At 44.9% G+C, this 21,431-nt stretch overlaps 1 protein-coding gene across 3 annotated transcripts in view; it reads left to right on the top strand.

Moving 5' to 3' along the window:
• Positions 1–21,431, top strand: part of abtb1 (ankyrin repeat and BTB (POZ) domain containing 1) — a 76,067-nt gene that overhangs the window by 47,919 nt on the left and 6,717 nt on the right. For all 3 annotated transcript variants that reach the window (XR_007956512.1, XM_052018480.1, XM_052018479.1), the window contains 4 exons: positions 118–234; positions 2,501–2,616; positions 6,234–6,332; positions 10,023–10,190. Coding sequence is in view for 2 of the 3 variants with exons in the window: in XM_052018480.1 (XP_051874440.1) it covers positions 118–234; positions 2,501–2,616; positions 6,234–6,332; positions 10,023–10,190 (500 nt within the window). In the remaining variant the exon portion in view is untranslated. The remainder of the gene's footprint in view (positions 1–117; positions 235–2,500; positions 2,617–6,233; positions 6,333–10,022; positions 10,191–21,431) is intronic.

Here is a 21,431-nt window from a genome sequence, read left to right as displayed (position 1 = left end):
CCTCCTGAACTGTGTGTGTTGATGGTTATTTAGTGACCCATCTTTTTCCAAGTGAAAATTAATTTTGATTTTCACCTAAAGCAATGTAACTATTTTCTTGGTTTTCTGTTTCTACAGGCCGCCTAGACATTGAAGTGGAAAATGTGGAAGATTTTAAAATCTTAGCAAAGCAGTGCAAGTTAGAAGAACTTATCAGTGAAGTAGAAAGCAAATGCAAGAAAGTATATGAGTTTGGTAAGTTCTTGGAGTATTCAATTTTCTAGATCAGTGAATCTCCAAAACAAAATATATTTTCTTTGGTCATAAGCTTCCTAGGTTACATAACCTGAAGAAAAAGGTTTGCACTTGCACACTTTCAGGATCTCCCAAAGCACTTTATAATTAATGAAGTCACTGATTTGTGATATAGGAAGAATGGCAACTAATTTGCAGACAGCATTATCCATTATGTGATCAGATAATCAAAGTCAAAGTCAAGTTTATTGTCATATTGACAAGTCCATGTGTGCACAGGTGCATTGAAAAATGTGCTTGCAGTAGCATCACAGGCACATAGCATCATATAAGCAGCATTCACAAGAAAAACATAAACTAAACATAAATTTTGCACAACTTTTACAAGAAAACACAATTAGAACAAATAAAACCAAACTCCATTTTAGTTTGTGATATTGAGGACCTCTTTTTTTCCCCAGGGTTGAGGGTCAAGAACTAGAGGGCACAGGTTTAAGGTGAGAGGGGAGAGATTTAATAGGAACCTGAGGGGCAACTTTATTACACAAAGGGTGGTCCGTATATGGAATGCGCTACCATAGGAAGTGCTTGAGGCAGGTACAATAACAACTTTTAAGAGATAGTTGGACAGGTACATGAAGAAGGGTCCTGATCCAAAACGTTGACCACCTGCCTTTCTTCATGGATGCTGCCTGGCCTGCTGAGTTCCTCCAGCATCATCGTGTTTTCCATCATTCCTGGAGTTTGCTGTTGAATCTTGTTTTGCGCCATGAGGAGAGGCAAACATGAAGGCAAGTCCTAGAAATACTATGAACTCGTCTGTGCAGAGAGATGAGGACTGCCTCTGGGTTTTCTCTCTACCCTGAACTCCTCATGCCACTCTAGGTAGCAGCCAGGTAAAGGCAAGACGTTTTCCTGTTCATTGTTGTGGAATGCCTCCAGTTGTAGCGGGGCACTCTGTCGTTGCTGGTAGGTTGGGAAGTTGTGTTTTCCGAGGTGTAGAAGTTGCAAGCTGGCTGTGAATTTTACAGTAAGTGTAGGTTTGCAGTTGTAATAATGAGGAAAGAGTAAAGTCTGAGCCATATACTTTGCAATTCACCCTCTTTTCCCCACTTCCCAGGCCGAGCTTAAGGGAGACATACTGGTTAAGTTACTAGGTGAGACATGCATAGAACAAGACTTGCAATTTTTCCTACCACAGTGATGACACTTCCAAAAGCAATCCTGTGTTGATCAAGTGCTTTTGGATGTTCTGAGGGTAATGAAAGGTGTTATATAATGCCAGGTAAAGGCAAGGCATTTCCCATTGCAAGTGAGAGAAGGAAACACATATTCCTCTCACTTATTGGAATTTCTCTGCCTCCTGATAGGACTTACTTGCTTTCTTTTTCAGAAAGGAAGAAAAGGGATATGGACCAACAGTGAAGTTAGTTCATCCAAAATCCCTGGCTATCACACGAATAGTTTCCAAATGGAAACTAGTTGAGGGCAGAAAAAAATTCTTCAGGCTGTGTGGTAGGATTTGGAAGCCAGCTTGTCAGTGGATAGTACTTTCACCTCTAAGCTAGAAGGGGTTGGTCAAGTCCAATTTCAAAAAATCCATTTTAACATTCTAAGTTAGTATTGAGGGTGTGTTGCACCCTTTGAGATGTTGTATTTTAAATAAGACATTAAATTGATCTATTGGGGGAATCAAAAACTGGAGGGCATAGGTTTAAGGTGAATGGAAAGATTTAAAAGGGACCTGAGGGGTAACTTCTTCACACAGAGGATGGTACGTACAGTATATGGAATGAGCTGCCAGAGGAAGCTCTAGAGGCAGGTACAATAACAACATTTAAAAGACATTTGGACAAGTGTATAGTTAAGAAATGTTTAGAGGGATATGGGCCAAACACAGGCAAATGGAACTAGATGGGAATCTTAGTCAGCTTGGACTGAAGGGCCTGTTCCCGTTTTGTATTTCTCTATGATCCTATGTAAACGATCTCATAGCACTGTTTTAAAGAAGAGCAGTGGTTATTCCCAGTGCCCTGGTATTTATCCCACACCTAACATCACTGTTGGAGATTATCTGGTTATTAGCACATTGCATTTTCCTATGTGCTTGGCTGCTGTGTTTCCTACATTATGTGTGATTCTGCCTTGAAGTATTTAACTGCTTTGAAATGAATGTGAAATGCAAAATAAAAATAAAAGTGAAAAAAGAATACTTTTTGATTAAGAGGATGATGGAGCTGATGCTTTTGTTTTATTTTTAATGCAGTGTCTTCAAAGCCTGGGACCTGGGTAAAAATTCTCACTTTAGAATCTCATGGGAATTGCAGGCTACAAGATGACCTGGCCATGCTTGCCGACTGTGCCCTACCAGCTGAGCTTCGGGTAAGTTCCTGTTTTATTAAAATATATTTTGCAAAGCAGCTCAAAAGTTTTTGAATTAATTTTTCCTGAAGTAGGGAAGGTTAAGGAAAGATAGTATGGAGATATTGGAAATCATGGGAATAGCTAGAGTATTAAGAGGAATAGATAGAGTAGACAGCCAGCGCTTCTTTCCCAAGGCACCAATGCTCAATACAAGAGGGCATGGCTTTAAAGTAATGGGTGGGAAGTTCAAGGGAGATATCAGAGGGAAGTTTTTTTACCCAAAGAGTGGTTGGGGTGTGGAATGCGCTGCCTGGGGCAGTGGAGGCAGGTACATTGGTCAAATTCAAGAGATTGCTAGATAAGCATATGGAGGAATTTAAAATAGAGGGATATGTGGGAGGAAGGGGCTAGATAGTCTTAGGCGAGATTTGAAGGTCAGCACAACATTGTGGGCCGAAGGGCCTGTATTGTGCTGTACTGTTCTATGGAAATCATGGGCTTTTTGATAAAGTAGAGAGAAAGAGATCATTAAATGACCAATTATCGGGGATACTGGCTTACAGTATTGGTAAAGGGAAAATTTATGTGCACAATATGAACATCTGGAGTGCACATTCTGAAAGGATGGTGGGAGTTATTAAACTTTCAAAGGTGAATTGGAGAAATATTTGAAACAGAAAATTTTACAGGGCTACACTGAGAGGGGGTGAGGTTGGAATTACCTGGTTGAAGATCTGGAATAGGCATTGTGGACTGAATGGCCACCTTCTGTGCTTGCCATTCTTTGATTCTTAGTGAACCTAAAATCCCTAAGAGCATTGGGGAATATTCGAGCAAAGATTGCAGTATCTAATGCAGTATAAATTCCAAAATATGAAACATAAATGGAATATTATTTGACATAACAATGTAGAATGTGCTAATGCCATTGTTCCTTTATCTCAGAGACACAAGAGATCGCAGATGCTGAAATCTGGAGCAACAAACAATCTGCTGGAAGAACTCAGCGGGTTGAGCAGCTTCTGTGGGAGGAAAGGAATTGTTGACGCTTTGGGTCGAAACCCTGCATCAGGACCAGGTTCTGAAGCAGGGTTTTGACCCGAAACATCGATAATTCCTTTCCTCCCACAGAAGCTGCTTGACCCGCTGAGTCCTTCCAGCAGATTGTTTGTTCCTTTATCTCTTTCTCAGTAACCCTGCTCTGATTACTTTGCTTAAATGTAATTTTTCTGTTTTTCTAACATGATTGAAATAAAGGACTTGCATTTATGCAGCACATTTTTGATCTCAGTCTCAAAGTTTACAGCAAATAAATTATTTTTAAGTGTTATCACTGTTATAATGTACAGAAAGTGCAAGAATTTGTTTGCAGATTATATGCTTCCACAAACAGCATTGAGATATATATAGAACTGAGGGGTATATATTAGCCCTCAGTTCTAAAACAGATTAGCTATATATATGAGCCAGCCAAACATCTTTGCATTTCTTCAAATGGTGACACAAGATGTTTCGCCTCACCTGAGAGCTTAAACGGGATTTTGGCTTGACATGTCATCCAAATGGTACCTTCAAAAGCACAGCTGTTTCCTTATGCACTGGGACATCAGTCTAAATTTTGTGCCCAGTAAGAGTGAGATGAGCTGATTAACTTCAGACGAGGATGAGATAGTTACATAATGAACTGGATATTCTGTTGGTCTTTTCTTTTTTTCTACATTTGGATGAACATTGTTGTCCTTGGGATCTCATTCACCTGGAATAGGACAAGATCAGTTCCCCGATACACTGGAGCAACAAACGATCTCCTGGAGGAACTCAGCAGGTCGAGCAGCATCTGTGTGGCGTGGGGGGGAAGGAATTGTCAGCGTTTTGGGTCAAAACCCTGCATCAGGACTGAGAGGGGAGATGGCTGGTATAAAGAGGAGTGGTGAGACAGGAGCCCAAGGTGACTGGTGAATTGAGAGTGTGAAGGATGACAGGTAGGTTGAGCCAGGTAGGGGATGGGGTGGGGTGGAGTTGAGAGACAGAGGCAGGTGGATGATGGATAGAGGCAGACAAAAAACAGGAGAGGCAGATGAAGCAAGGTGGAGGGGGGAGGGAGTGAAGGTTGGAGACAGCTGCTGGAGGGTGATAAACAGGAACATAAAAGCTATCAGTGCTGGGTTTTGGAAGCGACAACAACTTCTTTCGCTACACACAGATGCTGCAAAGATGCTGCTCGACCTATTGAGTTCTTCCAGCACATTGTTGTCTACTCCAGATTCCAGCAGCTGCAGTCTCTTGAGTGCCCGATACACTTGGTAATGCTGCTGCTAGTGACTTTGGTACTCATTCAAAACTACATCACAGTGAAAGTGACAATATAGACACTCTGCATGTGAAAGCTTCTGTGTATCTTCCTGTCTTCTCTCTCCCTGTCATTGTTCTTCAGTTTGGAGGTTGAAACAACTTTCAGAATCTCCCAAATGAGTTACACAATAAAGGAAACTGAAGAGAACATACACTCATTAACACACCTGAAAAAAAAAACCTTGATGCATGAAGGGTTATGCAATTAGTCTCAATTATTCAGAGATCCTCTCTTAGTTTTCATACTGCATTGTTAGAGCAGGACCAAGAATAAATTTGTGTGGATTGAGAATGTTCCTGTGGTGTTTTTATTGCCTACTCAAGATTTATATTTGTTGGAAAAATGTGGAGACAAAATTCCTTGCACATTCTTCAAGCAAATCGATGCACACCTTTTTGTATTATGTATAGATGAAGCTGTGCAAGTGATATTTTCGTGCATACTTTTCTGCAGAGAAAGAGGTTGATTTATCAGAGAATGAGTTAATCTGCTGGATCCTTTGAAGGACCAGCAGTTTGATACCAGACATCAAATTCTACCGGTCTCCGTATGACCATCAAGTACTTATCTATACTAATACCCTTTACCAGGACTTGGTCCATAGCTCGCTATGCCTTGACAATTCAAATCCTTGTCTAGCTACTTAAATGTTTTCAGAGTACCTCTCCCCACAAACACTCCGGCATTGTGGTTTAGATACCGATTACTCTTTATGTGCAAAAACTCTACCTCAGGTTCCCCCCTAAACCTTTTACTTCCTGTCCTAAACCTAAACCTCTCATAGTGTGTCATAAAGCTATTAAAATCTCACTTTTGGACAGAACAAAATCTAATGTTTTTAGGATATTTTACAGTGGGTATAGTTTAAGTACTTAAAATTGTTGCATTGATGAAAATTTGTACCCTGATTGTGGTGGAACGCCACTAGTTGCAGTGAGCACTAGTAGGTTAGGGTTTTGTGTTAAATTATAAGTTTTGGAAATTGCAAACTGGTTGTGAAATTTCCAGTAAGTGTAGGGTTGCAGTTGCAATTATGAAATAAAAGTGTAAAGTCTGAGCCATATACTTTGCAATTCACCCTCTATTCCTCACCTCCCACCACCCTAAGCCAAGCTTTAGGAAAGTACATTGGAGAGACTTCTGACTTATGGAGAGATTGGCTTATGGACAATTCTCAGGAACAGAACCCTTACGTAACTCGGCCACTGCCTGTATCAGGATTTTTGTTTTACTTTGCATCTAAGTATATGTTTTTAACCTAATCCTGCTCTTTCTCTCACAGGTTGGTTTTGGTGAGCTACCTTTTGACAGCACAGATAACTTTAGCAGTTACCCAGATCTGAGTTTCAGAGTAGAAGGCTATATCTTCCTTTGTCACAAGGTCTGTATCTTTGTGTTTATTTTAAAACTAACAGTACAGAAACAGGCCCTTTGACTTGCCGAGTCTGCTCTGACCATCAGCCGCTGATTTACACTCATCCTACATTAATCCTGTTTTGTTTTTAGTTCTCCTTACATTCTGATCAACTCTCCACGGATTCTAAGGAATCATTAAAAACATAATTTGTTATTTGTCAGACATACCTGTTTGAGAATTAATAAGGTGTACATCAATCATGTTACAATTATGTCAGAAATTTACAACACACATCTGGCTATTCAGTCCATGTTGGCCAAAAAAGCATCCCAGTTAAGCCCACTACCTGGTTCCCGACTCCATATTAAAGTGGGTTATAGCACATCAAGTGCTCATTCAGGTAATTATTAAATATGTTCAGGCTTTCTGATTCCATCACTTTCTCAGCGGGTAATTCCAGAGCCCTACCACTTTTTAATCGTTTTACCAAGCAATCTATACCTGCTGGTTATTGAAGTCTCTTCTAACGAAAATCGTTCTTATTCATGCTGTCATACTTTTTGATTAAGCCACTTCTTAGCCTCCTCAACTCAAAGAAATCAGCTTTACTGAGCCTATCTTTCCTCATCAGATAAACTACTGCAACCCTGGCAATTTCTTAAATCTTCTCAAATTTTTCCAGACCAATATCGTTCAAATTCAAGTTTATAGTGGTCGTAAATAAATTATACTTAACTTATATGTCTGAAAAATAAGCAACAACACCAGTGCAAGGTTGAGAGAGGGGGAAAAAATTATAGTCCGAGGTAGTGTTAATGTTTTTCAGGTCAGTTCAAGAACCTGATGGCAGTGGGGAAAAAGCTGTTGTTGAACCTTGAGGTGTGGGTCTTCAGGCTCCTGTACCTCCTGCCTGATGGCAGCATTGGGAAGAGGGCATGGCCCGGATGGTGGGGGTCCCTGATGATGGACACCTGGACCTCCTCTAGGTTTACCAGTGTTGAGCTCTCAGTGTCTGACATATGCTTTTTTAAAATTCTGAATTATCCCCTTGACCTTGATGTAGCATCCGGGTACAGGAGTCTCTTTCTTAACTGTGTGCACATTTCTGTGTTACAGTTTAAAAAATTTGTACATAAGACAAATTATTTAGCAATATAGTCAATGAGCATTGATTGATCTGTGAAGGCTTTAAAGTAGAAATCACACACAAACGTACCAGTGTGTTGTTCCCAACTCAAGGCGGGTAAATTGCTGCAATAGGAGTTGGGAACTGGTGAAACAGAATCTTCCTTGATATATTGGGACTCTGGCAAAATACTCCAACAAATTAAGTAAGCATGAGATCGTTCTGCCCTTCAATCCTCCAGTCTGTTCAGCCAATAAGCTGTTCTCCCCAGCAACTAATAATGCCAAGAGGACAGAATAAGGCAGTGACACTAGGTTTGAAAGGAGTTGCCCAGCAGTTTTTATCAATGCACCATAGAAAGCATCCTATCTGGATGCATCACAGCTTAGTATGGTTAATGATCTGGATGATGGAATTGAGGGCTTTGTGGCCAAGTTTTCAGATGATACAAAGATAGGTGGAGGGGCAGGTAGTGTTAAGGACGTAGGGAGTTTGCAAAAGGACCTGGACAGGTTGGGAGAATGGGCAAAGAAGCAGCGGATGGAATACAGTTTAGGGAAGTGTACAGTCATGCACTTTGGTAGAAGGAATAAAGGCGAAGACTATTTTCTAAATGGGGAGCGAATTCAGAAATCAGAAATGCAGGATTCCCTGAAGGTTAACTTTCAGGTTGAGTTGGTAGTAAGGAAGGCAAATGCAATGTTAGCATTCTTTTCGATTGGACTAGAATAGAAAAGCAAGGATATAATGCTGAGGCATTGGCCAGACCACATTTGGAGTATTGTGAGCAGTTTTGGGCCCCATATCTAAGGAATGTGCTGGCATTGGAAGGTCCAGAGGAAATTTACAAGAATGATCCTGAGAATGAAAGGGTTAATGTATTAGGAGCATTTGGTGGCTCTGGGTCTGTACTCACTGGAGTTCAGAAGGATGAGGGGGCATCTCATTGAAACCTACCGAATATTGAAAGGCCTGGATAGAGTGGACGTGGAGAGGCTGTTTCCAGTAGTGGGAGAGTCGAAGTCCAGAGGGCACATCTCAATAGAAGGGCGTCCCTTCAGAACAGAGATGAGCAGGAATTTTTTCAGCCAGAGGGTGGTGAATTTGTGGAATTCATTGCCACAGACGGCTGTGGAGGTCAAGCCATTGGGTACATTTAAAGCAGAGGTTGCTAGGTTCTTGATTAGTAAGGGTGTCAAAAGTTATGGGGAGAAGGCAGGAGAATGAGGTTGAGAGGCAAAAATAAATCAGCCATGATCAAATGTTGAGCAGACTCGATGGGCCAAATGGCCTCATTCTGCTCCTATGTCTTATGGTATGTCATCTGCTCTTCCCGTGACCGCAAGAAACTGCAGAGAGTTGTGGACACAGCTCAACACATCATGGAAACCAGTTTCCACTCCATGGACTCTGCAAATTTTGCTGCCTCAGTAAAGCAGCCAGCATAAACAAAGACCCCACCCACCCCGGACATTCTCTCTTCTCCCCTGTCCCATCGGGCAAAAGGAACAAAAGCCTGAAAGCACGTACCACCAGGCTCAAGGACAGCTTCTATCCCACTGTTATAAGACTATTGAACGGTCCCCTAGTACGATAAGATGGACTCAATCTCACAATCTACCTTGTTATGGCCCTTGCACCTTATTGTCTGCCTGCACTGCACTTTCTCTGTAACTGTAACACTTTATTCTGCATTCTGTTATTGTTTTTCCCGTGTGCTACCTCAACGTTCTGTTGTCACGAAATGATCTGTAAGGATGGCAGGCAAAACAAAGATTTTTACTGTACCTCGGTACATGTGTCAATAATAAACCAACTTACCAATTTATTCTTTCATGGGTTGCACATCACTGGAGAGGCTAACATTTTATTGTCCTTAATTGTCCTTGATGCGTATGTGTTGCTTGGCTATTTTGGGACAGTTAAGGCTTCAAGAAGGCGGCATCTATCATTAAGGACCCTCACCATCTGGGATGTGCCCACTTCTCATTACTACCATCAGGGAGGCAGTACAGGAGCCTGAAGACCCACACTCAATGTTTCAGGAACAGTTTCTTCCCCTCCACCATCAGATTTCTGAACGGTCCATGAACAATACCTCGTTATTCCTCTTTTGCACCATTTCGTTTATTTATTTTTTGGTAACTTGTAGTAAGTTTTGTCTTGCACTGTACTGCTGCCACAAAACAACAAATTTCACAACACGTCAGTGATAATAAACCTGATTCTGATTCTGACTTTAACTGCTTCACTCTGGAATAATGCATAGGTCAGAAAGAGTAAGGGTGGTAGCTTTCCTTCCCTGAAGGATGTTTGTGAACCAAGTGGATTTTTACAGCACTCTGCTGGTTGGTGCTTGCCTTTTTCAATTCCGGATTTATTTAATCGACAAAATTCAAATTCCCCAGCTGTCAAAGTGGGATTCTGATTCACATCTTTAGTTCAGTAATTTGGGCCTTGGGATTACTAATCCACTGACATAACCAATATGTTGCCATGATGGGATAAATTGCCTCCTTCTACACTGTAAACTGTGCAGACCTGTGGTTGCACAGGGTTGACATTGGTCCCTTGTTTTGTGCTTGCAGGCATTTTTTTGCAGTCGCAGTGATTATTTCAGAGCACTGTTGCAGGATCATTTTTCTGAAAGTGAGGAACTCCAGAGCCAGCCCAGTATTCCCATGGTGACACTCCACAATGTGACGGAAGAAATCTTCATTAGAGTCCTCTACTACATCTACAGCGACGATACTGAGGTAAGATTGGGGGCCCCAGTCAGCAGACTTGTTGAACGGTGCTCGGGCTCGATGACACTGCATCACCAACCTTGTTGTAGGGCAACAGAGGATGAAATATAAACAGTGCTGGGTTATCCTCAGTGGGTCGGGTGGATATTGAAGCAGTTAGTTTTTTAGCCTAATGATCTTTTATCAGAACATGATTGTGTTAACTCTTGCTTCTCTCTACACATGCTTCCTTATCTGCTGTATATTTCCAGCATATTTGAGATTTCCAGAATATGCAGTTTATTTGCTTTTAGACAAAGTAAATCCACTTACCAGAATCGATGTTTTTGCAGAATATTAGAGCCATAGATTCGTACAGCACAGAAACAGGCCCTTCGGCCCCACACGTCTATGCCAGGCTTTTTGCCCGTCTACACTAATCCCATATCCTTCTATACTTTACCTACTTAAGTGTCTGTCTAAATGTCTCTTAAACATAGTAATTGTATCTGACTCCACCACCTCCTCTGGCAGCATATTCCAGATGTCAGCCACTCTCTGTGTAAAAAAAAACTTAACCTTCAGATACCCTTTAAAACTCCTTCCTCTCACCTTAAACCTAGGCCCTCTTGTTTTTGATACCCCTACCAAGGGAAAAAGATTTTGACCATCTACCCCATCCATGTCTCATATGTTTTTATCAGGTCACCCCTCAGACTCCTTCGCTCCAGGGATAACAATCTCTCCCCATAACTAAAGTCCTCCAGTCCAGACAATATCCTGGTGAATCTCCTCTGCACTCTCTCCAGCGCAATCACATTCTTGTTGTTGGCATTGCTCACTGAATTATTAAATAATTTTGGAAGAATTTCTAGCAGTTACCCCAGGGATGGTGAAACATGTGTTTAGGTTGTTCCTGAATTATTATTCATTGATGAGTAAATAAATTAGTTCTCCTGAGAGCCCACACTTAATTAGATCTGCATTTGTGAAATGAAGGAGGGCCTAGTCACCATCTGTGCAGAATATAGATTTTTATTGGGTAAATTGAGACGCATATTTAAAAGATAGCTTTCTGTTTTCTTTTGCTGCAATTGCATCTGGTTATTTTTATTTTAGCAATGGACCTGATAAACTGTTAATGCACTTTATTCAAAGCCACCTTCCACATTTGAGAAGCAGTCTTTCCAGAGCTTGTTAATATGTTTCTTTGCTGATTTATTTTTATGTTCCGATGTAACAAGATCTTTTGCAAGCCAATTGGGCCAAGTGAGTTTCAGTACTGTAGAATCCTCTGGGTAGAAATTTGTCTATGGATTCACCACTAAATTTATGGTTGAATTTCACCTGTCTCTTGTACTCCCAAAGTTTGAAAGAGTAGTTAAAGAAATGGTTAATACTCTGCTAGCTTAAAGAAAAATATACACATTTATATAGTGCCTTATAAAATGTTGATTTTAATGTCTCTTCAAACACTTTAGCTTATTAACTACTTTGTGAAGTGTGCTCCCTGCTGCAACTTAGGAGATCCAGGAGCATTTATACTTAGCAGGCTCCCAAAATCAATATAATAATGACCAAATAATTATATTGTTTTATTGATGTTGGTTGAGGGATATGTATTGCCCAAGTTGATTAGAGGAATCTCTTCTTTGAAGAAAGTGCCTTGGGATCTTTTGTCCACCTGACAGGGTCTAGATGCCTCTTCTGAAGGACAGCACCTCCAATGGAGAGTTCCCTCCGTATATTACTGGACTATCAGTCTAGATTTTTGCATTTAAGTCTCTGGAATATAACTTAAATCTTCTGACAGAGGAGAGATAATTGTGTTATCAGTTTAGCCACATCTGACCAAAGATCGTTTTGATTCCATGAAGGTAACGATCCCAGTGTATACATTTAGGATACCTGAGAAAGGAAAAGCGTTTACATTTGTGGCTGTGGGTGGTGGGGCGTGTGGAAAGTGAAGTAGGTATTGGGGTGTGGGGGAGTAATAAAATTGAGGTTAAGCACTCAGGGCAGGGGCAAAGAACATTGTCAATGGAACTACTGCAGGGAAACCTTCCAGAAGCATTTTTTAATGTAGAAAATGCTATTATAAAGGTTTCAAGCATATTCTTGTCAGTGTTATATTCTGATGCCACAATTCAGGAAGAATCAGGGGTACAACACAAGCATACTGGATCTGGCATGAAATCTATTCTTCAATTAAATCCAAGCTTCAGGGCACAAGTGACCCTATGACACAGATGGCTGGTTGGCTTGGCGCAGTTGCTAGGCATTTCAGGATTAATGTTCGGAAACACTTCTGCATGCAGAACTGTGGAACTTTGCCATAAAATGCAGTTTGAGGTTGTGTCATGGAGTCATACAGAATGGAAACAGGCCCTTCAGCCCAACTTGTCCATGCTGACCAGGCTGCCCATCTAAGCTAGTCCCATTTCCCTGCGTTTGGCCCATATCCCTCTAGACCTTTCCTATCCATGTACCTGTTTAAGTGTCTTTTAAATGTCATTAATGTACCTCCCTCAACCACTTCCTGTGGCAGCTCGTTCCGTATACGGACCCCCTCTGTGAAGAAGTTGCCCCTCAGGTCCCATTTATATCTTTCCCCTCTCACCTTAAACCTGTGCCCTCCAGTTTTTGATTCCCTTTCCCTAGGAAAAAGACTGCGCGCATTCACCCTATCTATGCCCCTCAAGACTTTGTGCACCTCTATAACACCCCCCCTCAGTCTCCTACGCTCCAAAGAATAAAGTCTTAGCCTTTCCAACCTCTCCCTATAACTCAGGCCCTTATGTCCTGGCAACATTTTCGTAAATCCTTTCAATTGTTAGCTTAAAATCTGATACTTTTTAACCAAAGGAATCAAGGAGATACGAGGTAACGTATATGAGATTAGGCAACAGATCAGCCTTGATCTGAAGATTTGAGGAATTGTAGACTTCTGCACCACTGTTCCTGTAATGAAATGGCACTTTCAATTTAAGAGAGACGCAAGAGACTGCAGATGCTGGAAATCTGGAGCAACAGATAAAATGCTGGAGGAACTCAGCGGGTCAGGCAGCATCTGTGGAGGGAAATGGACAGTCGGTGTTTCAGGTCGAGACCCTGCTGCTGGACTTTCAACTTAAGGCTGCATTGGGATTGTCATTCGTTGCTGCAGGTTAGACAGCAGCTAATGAGAAAGAAACTGATCTCAGAAACTTAAAATAGCTGTTTAATGTTCCTTGAATTGACAGGGGCAAGCAACTTTACAGTTTCAAAAATCATGTACTTCATGTTGCAGAATTGGATTTTGCCACTAGGGAGCAGTGGTGATTTGTAAACTTAACACAGTCTTCCATGTATTATTACAGGCAAATGTATTATTACAGATATTGCCGTGATCTATGAATTTCAATTCTAATTCATTAAATATTGTAGATTCCTAAAGGAAATAAGCATTTTCTTCAATGATAATTGCACCAGAAATAATGTGCTGTACTTATAAAAAAAAATCTAGAATAAATAATAGATATGCCCCCGTCCTAGTTTGAAAGTCTACACTGTAATAAGTAGTGGGCAATTCTGAATAGGTGGAGGCCATTCAGCCGATTGAGCCTGTTCTGATTTTCAGTTGGATCATGTATTTCAGCTCCAGTTTTGAACCTTTGCTCTCTATCCCTTGATATTATGATCTAACAATCTTTCTGTACAGATCCTTAAAATTCCAACCGAATGAGCATTAAAACACTTTTGAGAAAGCAAGTTCTATGTTTCTATAATCATCTGTGTGAAAAAGCATTCCTTTACTTCACTTCTTGATGGCATCTGATGATCATGTAAAACCCTGGGGATAGGTTTGCTTGCTTGGATAAGGTGGAAGTTTGACGCCCCAATGAGTGATGGGGAATCAGGTAATTTTTGGGAGGGGTACGTTCACTGAATTTGCCACAACCCAACTTTGTTTCACGGATTCCAAGATTTTAGGGGAGATGCCTGCTGGTGGGAACTTTGGCCAGAAAGTACATCAGTATGTCTTTTCTGATTAAATTAGTTATTGTCGCACAGTAGACGCACACGATTGCTTTTTCTCATAGAGTTGCAAGCAATTGCATCCTTTTTCTTAGAGACTCTGGAGTATTCTGGCATAGCTTCTCCCTCATTATCGTGAGAGAGCATGACAACGATCACTTTTAAAACTGAATGCCTTGTAAGCTACTTCATGGGACGGCAAGTGTCAATGTAGTTGCATGCTATTCAGACCTAAAATAATTAGTCAACTAATTGGGTTTTATGACAGATCAGCAGCTTTCATGGTCATTTACTCTGTCAACTGTTCACAGTTTAAGCAGATTTACTAAACTGCATTTTGTAGCATACTGCAAATGGAATTTGTACTTTGCCCTCCACTTCAAAACTATAGCTTTTACACTATCATACCCTGGGAAACGACCACTTGAAGGCATGTTCCCTTCCACTGGATGTGAATTAAAATCTTTGATGGGGTTGCATTATTATGGATACTGTAGAACATAGAACATACAGCACAGGAACAGGCCCTTCAGCCTATGATATCTGTACCAAACATGATGCCGAATTCAGCTAAATCTCTTCTGCCTGTACATGATCCATATCCTTCCATTCCCTGCACGTTCATTGTTCTACCTAACAGCCCACTATGGTATCTGCTTCCATCATTACCGCTGACAGCCCATTCCAGGCACCCACCACTCTCTGTGTAAAAAAAAACTTCTTTAAACATTTCCCCTCTCACCTTAAATGCATGTCCTTTGGCATTTGACATTTTTACCTTGGGAAAAAGATTCTAACCTATCTATGCCTCTCATAATCTTATGAACTTCTATCAGGTCTCCCCTCAGCCTCCAACGCTCCAGAGAAAACAATCCACGTTTATCCAACCTCTCCTTATAGTTCTTACCACGGACATTCCCTGCAACATGAGAGGTGTTGGTTAGTTTGAAGACCTCTTTATGACAGCACTGTCTTCTCAGAATACTTTATAAACAATTCTGGATACCTTGTTAAGCTAGAAAGTGCTCACTGTCCTGAAGAATTGCAATTTGTGAAAGGCACTGTTGAATTAATAGCAACAAACAATCTGCTGGAGGAACTTAGCGGGTTGAGCAGTTGTCTACAGTGGACCAAATGCTCACTCTTCCCTCCTCCCACCTCACTCTATCTGCCTCTCTCTTTGTCTGCCTCCATCAATAATTCACCTGCCATTGTGTCCCAATTCCCACCTTCCCTCCCCTCCCCTTCTTGGTGCAACCTGCCAGTCATCATTCACCACCTCCCCCCACCCCCCCGCCCTCAGTCCACCAATCACCTCGGGCTCCTGTGTTCACCACTCCCCCTCTCCTCTTTATACTGGCCATCATCTCTCTCCACTCTCAATCCCAATGCAGGGTTTCTGCCCGAAACTTTGACATTTCCTTTCCTCCCACGAATGCTGCTCGACCTGCTGAGTTCCTCCAGCAGATTGTGTGTTGCTCCAGATTCCAGCATCTGCCATCTCTTGTGTCTCCACCTAGATGTTAATATTTCAATAGGCAGTCAAAGCCAACCAAAACTTGTTGATTTGTTGATCATTGGGATCTCTTCTGGGGAAGGTACACCCCATACAAAAGGGATGGGTTACACCTGAACTGGAAGGGGACCAATAATTTTGCGGGCAGGTTTGCTTGAACTGTTGGGGAAGGTTTAAACTAGTTTGGCAGGGGGATGGAAACCAGAGTGATAGGTCCGAGGTTGGTGCATTTAGTGTACAAGTAAATGCAGCATGTGGAAAGACTATGAGGAAGGATAGGCATTTGAAAGGGCAAAATTACAGTCAGTTGGATGGGCTGAAGTGTGTCTACTTTAATGCAAGAAGTATCAGGAACAAGGGTGATGAACTTAGAGCTTGGGTAAGTACATGGAACTACGATGTTGTGGCCATTACAGAGACTTGGTTGTCACAAGGGTAGGAATAGCTGCTGGATATTCCAGGGTTTAGATGTTTCAAAAGGGACAGGGACGGAGATGAAAGAGGTGGGGGAGTGGCTTTGCTGATCAGGAACAGTGTCACAGCTATAGAAAGGGAGGATGTCCTGGAGGGATTGTCTACTGAGTCAGTGTAGGTGGAAGTCAGAAACAGGAAGGGAGTGATCATTCTATTGGGTGTTTTCTACAGACCCTCCAATAGCAGCAGAGACATTGAGGAGAAGATCGGGAGGCAGATTTTGGAGAGGTGCAAAAATAACAGGGTTGTTGTCATGAGTGATTTCAACTTCCCTAATATTGATTTGGCACCTCCTTAGTGTAAAGGGGGATAGATGAGGCAGAGTTTGTTAGGTGTGTCCCAGAAGGATTCCTGACACAGTATGTGGACAGGCCGACTAGAGGAGAGGCCATACTGGACCTGGTACTAGGCAATGAGCCTGATCAGGTTTCAGATCTCTCGGTGGGAGAGCATTTTGGAGACAGTGACCATAACTCCTTGACCTTTACTGTAGCCTTGGAGAGGGATAGGAGCAGACGACATGGGAAAGTATTTAACTGGGGGAGAGGGAATTATGATGCTTTTAGGCAGGAACTTGGGAGCGTAAATTGGGAACAGATGTTCTTGGGGAAGTGCACAGTGGAAATGTGGAGGTTGCTTAAGGAATACTTGCATGGGGCTCTGGATAGGTTTATCCCATTGAGGCAGGGTAAGGATGGTAGAGTGAAGGAACCATGGTTGACAAGAGACCTAGAACATCTTGTCAAGATGAAGAAAGAAGCTTACCAAAGGTTTAGAAAGCAAGGATCAGACAGGGCCTTGAAGAGTTACAAGGTAGCTAGGAGGGAGCTTAAGAATGGACTTAGGAGAGCAAGAAGGGGGCATGAGAAGGCCTTGGTGAGTAGGATTAAGGTAAACCCCAAGGCGTTCTATGTGTATGTGAAGAACAGGAGGATGATTAGAGTGAGGGTAGGACCAATCGGGGATAAAAGAGGAAACGTGCCTGGAGTCGGAAGAGGTAGGGGAGGTTCTTAATGAATACTTTGCTTCAGTATTCACCAGTGAGAGAGACCTTGATGTTTGTGAGGATGGCGTACGACAGACTGATACGCTTGGGCATGTCGACATGAGCAAAGAGGATGTGCTGGAACTTTTGAAAATCATTAGGATAGATAAGTCACCGGGGCTGGACGGGATATATCCAAGGTTATTACAGGAAGCGAGGGAAGAGATTGCTGTGCCCTTGGCGATGATCTTTGTGTCCTCAATGGCCACAGGAGTAGTGCCAGATGATTGGAGGGTGGCAAATGTTGTTCCTTTGTTTAAGAAAGTGAGTAGTGTGGCGACTCACCGTCTAGTCGGGCGAACCGGCTCGGCAGTCGGGTCGCGCGGCGTCGGAGCGACAAGGCCCAAGATGGCGGCGGGCCTCGTCTTTCTGAGTGACGGGGAGAACCCGCGTGCGGGAAAGTCCTGATGACGTAGGACTTACGTCATTACCGGTTGTTTTGGGCGGGAACATTCTCCCTTAAAGGGCCCGCGCAAGGCGGGAAAATAAACCAGTTCTGTTTGGCAATCCTCCGAGTCGAGTCTTGTTTTATTCCGCGGTAGCAACCGCTACATTGGTGACCCCGATGGTCCAAACGGCTTTTGGACCCGCAAAATGGACGACAGCGCAGCAGCCAACGCAGTGGCCCTCAAGCTGCCCACCTTTTGGACACTTCGGCCCAGCGTCTGGTTTGACCAGGCCGAAGCACAATTCCACCTTCGGCAGATCACCTCTGACTCCACGAAGTACTACCATGTGGTTAGCTCTCTGGACCAGGAGACAGCCGCCCAGGTTGGAGACTTCATCCAGTCGCCTCCGGAGGAAGATAAGTACCCGGCTTTCAAAGACCTTTTGATCCGGACCTTCGGCCTCTCCCGTCATGAGCGCGCCGCCCGCCTGCTTCATCTGGATGGCCTGGGGGACAGATCCCCATCCACCCTAATGAATGAGATGCTGGCATTGGCCGAGGGTCACAAGCCATGCCTGATGTTCAAACAGGCCTTCCTCGAACAGCTCCCCGATGACATCCACTTGTTAGCCAACGCCGACTTCAGCAACCCCCGTGAGCTGGCCGCCCGGGCAGATGTTCTGTGGAGGGCCAAGCGCGAGAGCGGTTCGTCCGTCAGTCAAATCACCAGGCCGCGAGCCCAACGCCCGCCTCGCCCGGCCCCAGCAACCGAGCAACCATGCCCCAGGAACGCAGACGACGACACGGGTGACCAGCTGTGCTCCTACCATCAGAGGTGGTGTGCGGAGGCCCGTCGATGCCGCCCACCCTGCAAGTTTCAGGGAAACGCCAGGGCCAGCCGCCGCTGATGGCTACGGCGGCTGGCCGCCGACAGAGCCTCCTCTTCGTTCAGGACAAGAAATCTGGACAGCGTTTCCTCGTTGATACTGGAGCGGAGGTCAGTATTTTGCCCCCGACAGGCCGCGACACTCGTGACAGGCCACCAGGTCCTCTACTCAGTGCCGCCAACGGTACAACGATATGGTCTTTCAGCACCCGTACGCTTCAATTACACTTTGACGGCAGCCGTTTTACCTGGACCTTTACCCTTGCCACCGTCGCCCAACCACTCCTAGGAGCCGATTTCCTTCGGGCCCACAATCTGTTAGTCGACCTGCGAAGGAAGCGGTTAGTCCACTCTAGCACTCTCCGGACCTATCCCCTGGGAGAAATCAGCCCACCAGCCCTGCGCCTGGACTCCATTTCCCTTTCTGGCGACGATTTCGCCAAGCTCCTAGCCGAATTCCCATCGATTTTGGCACCTTCGTTTACAAACTCTATGCCCACACATGGGGTACGACACCACATCATTACCACAGGGCCACCCCTTCATGCCCGAGCAGGATGATTACCTCCAGACAAGCTCTGCCTGGCAAAGGAAGAGTTCCGTCACATGGAGGAGCTGGGGATTGTTCGCAGGTCAGACAGCCCCTGGGCCTCCCCCCTGCACATGGTCCCCAAAGCCACCGGAGGGTGGAGGCCCTGCGGCGACTACCGCAGGCTGAATGACGCCACCACCCCGGACCGCTATCCCATCTCTCACATCCAGGACTTCGCAGCGAACTTACACGGGGCCCGCTTCTTTTCCAAAGTGGACCTTGTTAGGGGATACCACCAAATCCCGGTCCATCCGGATGACGTCCCCAAAATTGCGATTATCACCCCATTCGGCCTGTTCGAATTCCTTCGGATGCCGTTCGGCCTTAAGAACGCCGCGCAGACCTTCCAGCGGCTGATGGACGCGGTAGGCCGAGACCTGGACTTAGTGTTCATTCACTTGGACGACATACTGATCGCCAGCCGTAACCGCCAGGAACACCTTTCCCACCTCCGCCAGCTGTATTCCCGCCTCTGCGATTTCGGCCTCACGATCAACCCGTCCAAATGCCAATTCGGACTTGACTCTATCGATTTCCTCGGCCACAAAATCACCAGTGACAGGACAACACCCCTACCCGCCAAGGTGGATGCTATCCGCCATTTTGCCCGCCCCGACACAGTCAAAGGCCTACAGGAATTCCTTGGGATGGTCAACTTTTACCATCGTTTCATCCCTGCAGCAGCCCGTATCATGCGCCCTCTGTTCTCGCTGCTGGCTGGTAAGGGCAAGGACATCACCTGGACTGACGAGGCTGCGGCTGCTTTCCTTAAGGCCAAAGATGCCCAGGCAGACGCCACGATGCTGGTACACCCCAGGACTGACGTCCCGACTGCCCTCACGGTAGACGCGTCCAACACCGCGGTGGGTGGGGTACTGGAACAGCTACTCGAAGGCTGCTGGCAACCCTTGGCATTTTTCGGCAAGCACCTTAGACCGCCCGAACTGAAGTACAGCACTTTTGATCGGGAACTTCTAGCGCTGTATCTGGCGGTCCGGCATTTCCGATACTTTCTAGAAGGCAGGCCTTTCACCGCTTTCACCGATCATAAGCCTCTGTCCTTTGCCTTCTCCAAAGTCTCCGATCCCTGGTCAGCTCATCAGCAGAGACATTTATCCTACATTTCCGAGTTCACAACTGACATCCAACATGTCTCCGGAAAGGATAATGTCGTTGCTGATGCACTTTCCAGACCAACCATCCACAACCTATCCTTGGGTGTCGACTACGCGGCCCTAGCTGACGCACAGCAAGCCGACGACGAACTGCCCAGCTACAGAACCGCAGTCTCAGGTCTGCAGCTCCGAGGTTTCTTGGTTGGTCCAGGTCAGCGGACCCTACTTTGCGACGTTGCGACTGGTCAGCCCCGCCCTATAGTCCCTGCAGCCTGGCGGAGACGCGTTTTTGACTCGGTACATGGGTTGGCGCACCCGTCCATCAGATCTACTGTCCGACTGGTCGCCAGCAAGTTTGTCTGGCATGGCCTGCGCAAACAGGTCAGTGAGTGGGCCAGGACTTGTCCGCACTGCCAGACGTCAAAAATCCAGCGACACACCAAGGTCCCACCACAGCAGTTCGAGCCTACCCGTAGGAGGTTCGACCACATACACGTCGACCTCGTGGGCCCTCTGCCGGTTTCAAGAGGAGCCCGGTACCTCCTTACCATCGTGGACCGGTTCACGAGGTGGCCTGAGGCAACCCCCCTGACTGACATCACCACTGATTCCTGCGCCTGGGCGCTGCTCACAACTTGGGTCTCACGTTTTGGCGTTCCGGCCCACATCACTTCAGACAGAGGCACCCAATTCACCTCCAGTCTCTGGGCTGCATTAGCGAACCTGCTAGGGACGCAGCTGCACACCACCATGGCCTACCATCCTCAATCAAACGGGTTGGTGGAACGTTTTCACCGCCATCTGAAATCGGCCTTGATGGCCCGCCTGAAGGGTCCTAACTGGGTTGACGAGCTGCCTTGGGTCCTGCTCGGCATACGCACTGCCCCCAAAGAAGACCTCCGCACTTCGTCAGCTGAGCTTGTATACGGGGCGCCACTAGTTGTCCCCGGGGATTTCATACCTGCCCTTCGGGACCAAGGGGAACAACCCCCAGCAGTCCTACAAAGACTGCGCGAGAAGCTTGGCGACTGGCCCCGATTCCCACCTCACGGCACGGTCAAGCCCCATCCTGCCAGCCCAAGGAACTACGGGACTGTAAGTTTGTTTTCGTTCTCAGGGGCACACCTTGGGCGCCATTGCAACGACCATATGAGGGACCGTTCCGAGTCATACGGAATAACGGATCCACTTTTATTTTGGACATTGGAGGCAGGGAACAGGTTTTCACGGCGGACCGC

Source organism: Pristis pectinata, chromosome 6 (assembly GCF_009764475.1).
Source record: "Pristis pectinata isolate sPriPec2 chromosome 6, sPriPec2.1.pri, whole genome shotgun sequence".
In the NCBI taxonomy this organism is placed as follows: Eukaryota; Metazoa; Chordata; class Chondrichthyes; order Rhinopristiformes; family Pristidae; genus Pristis; species Pristis pectinata.
This window is presented reverse-complemented; position numbering and strand designations above follow the sequence as displayed.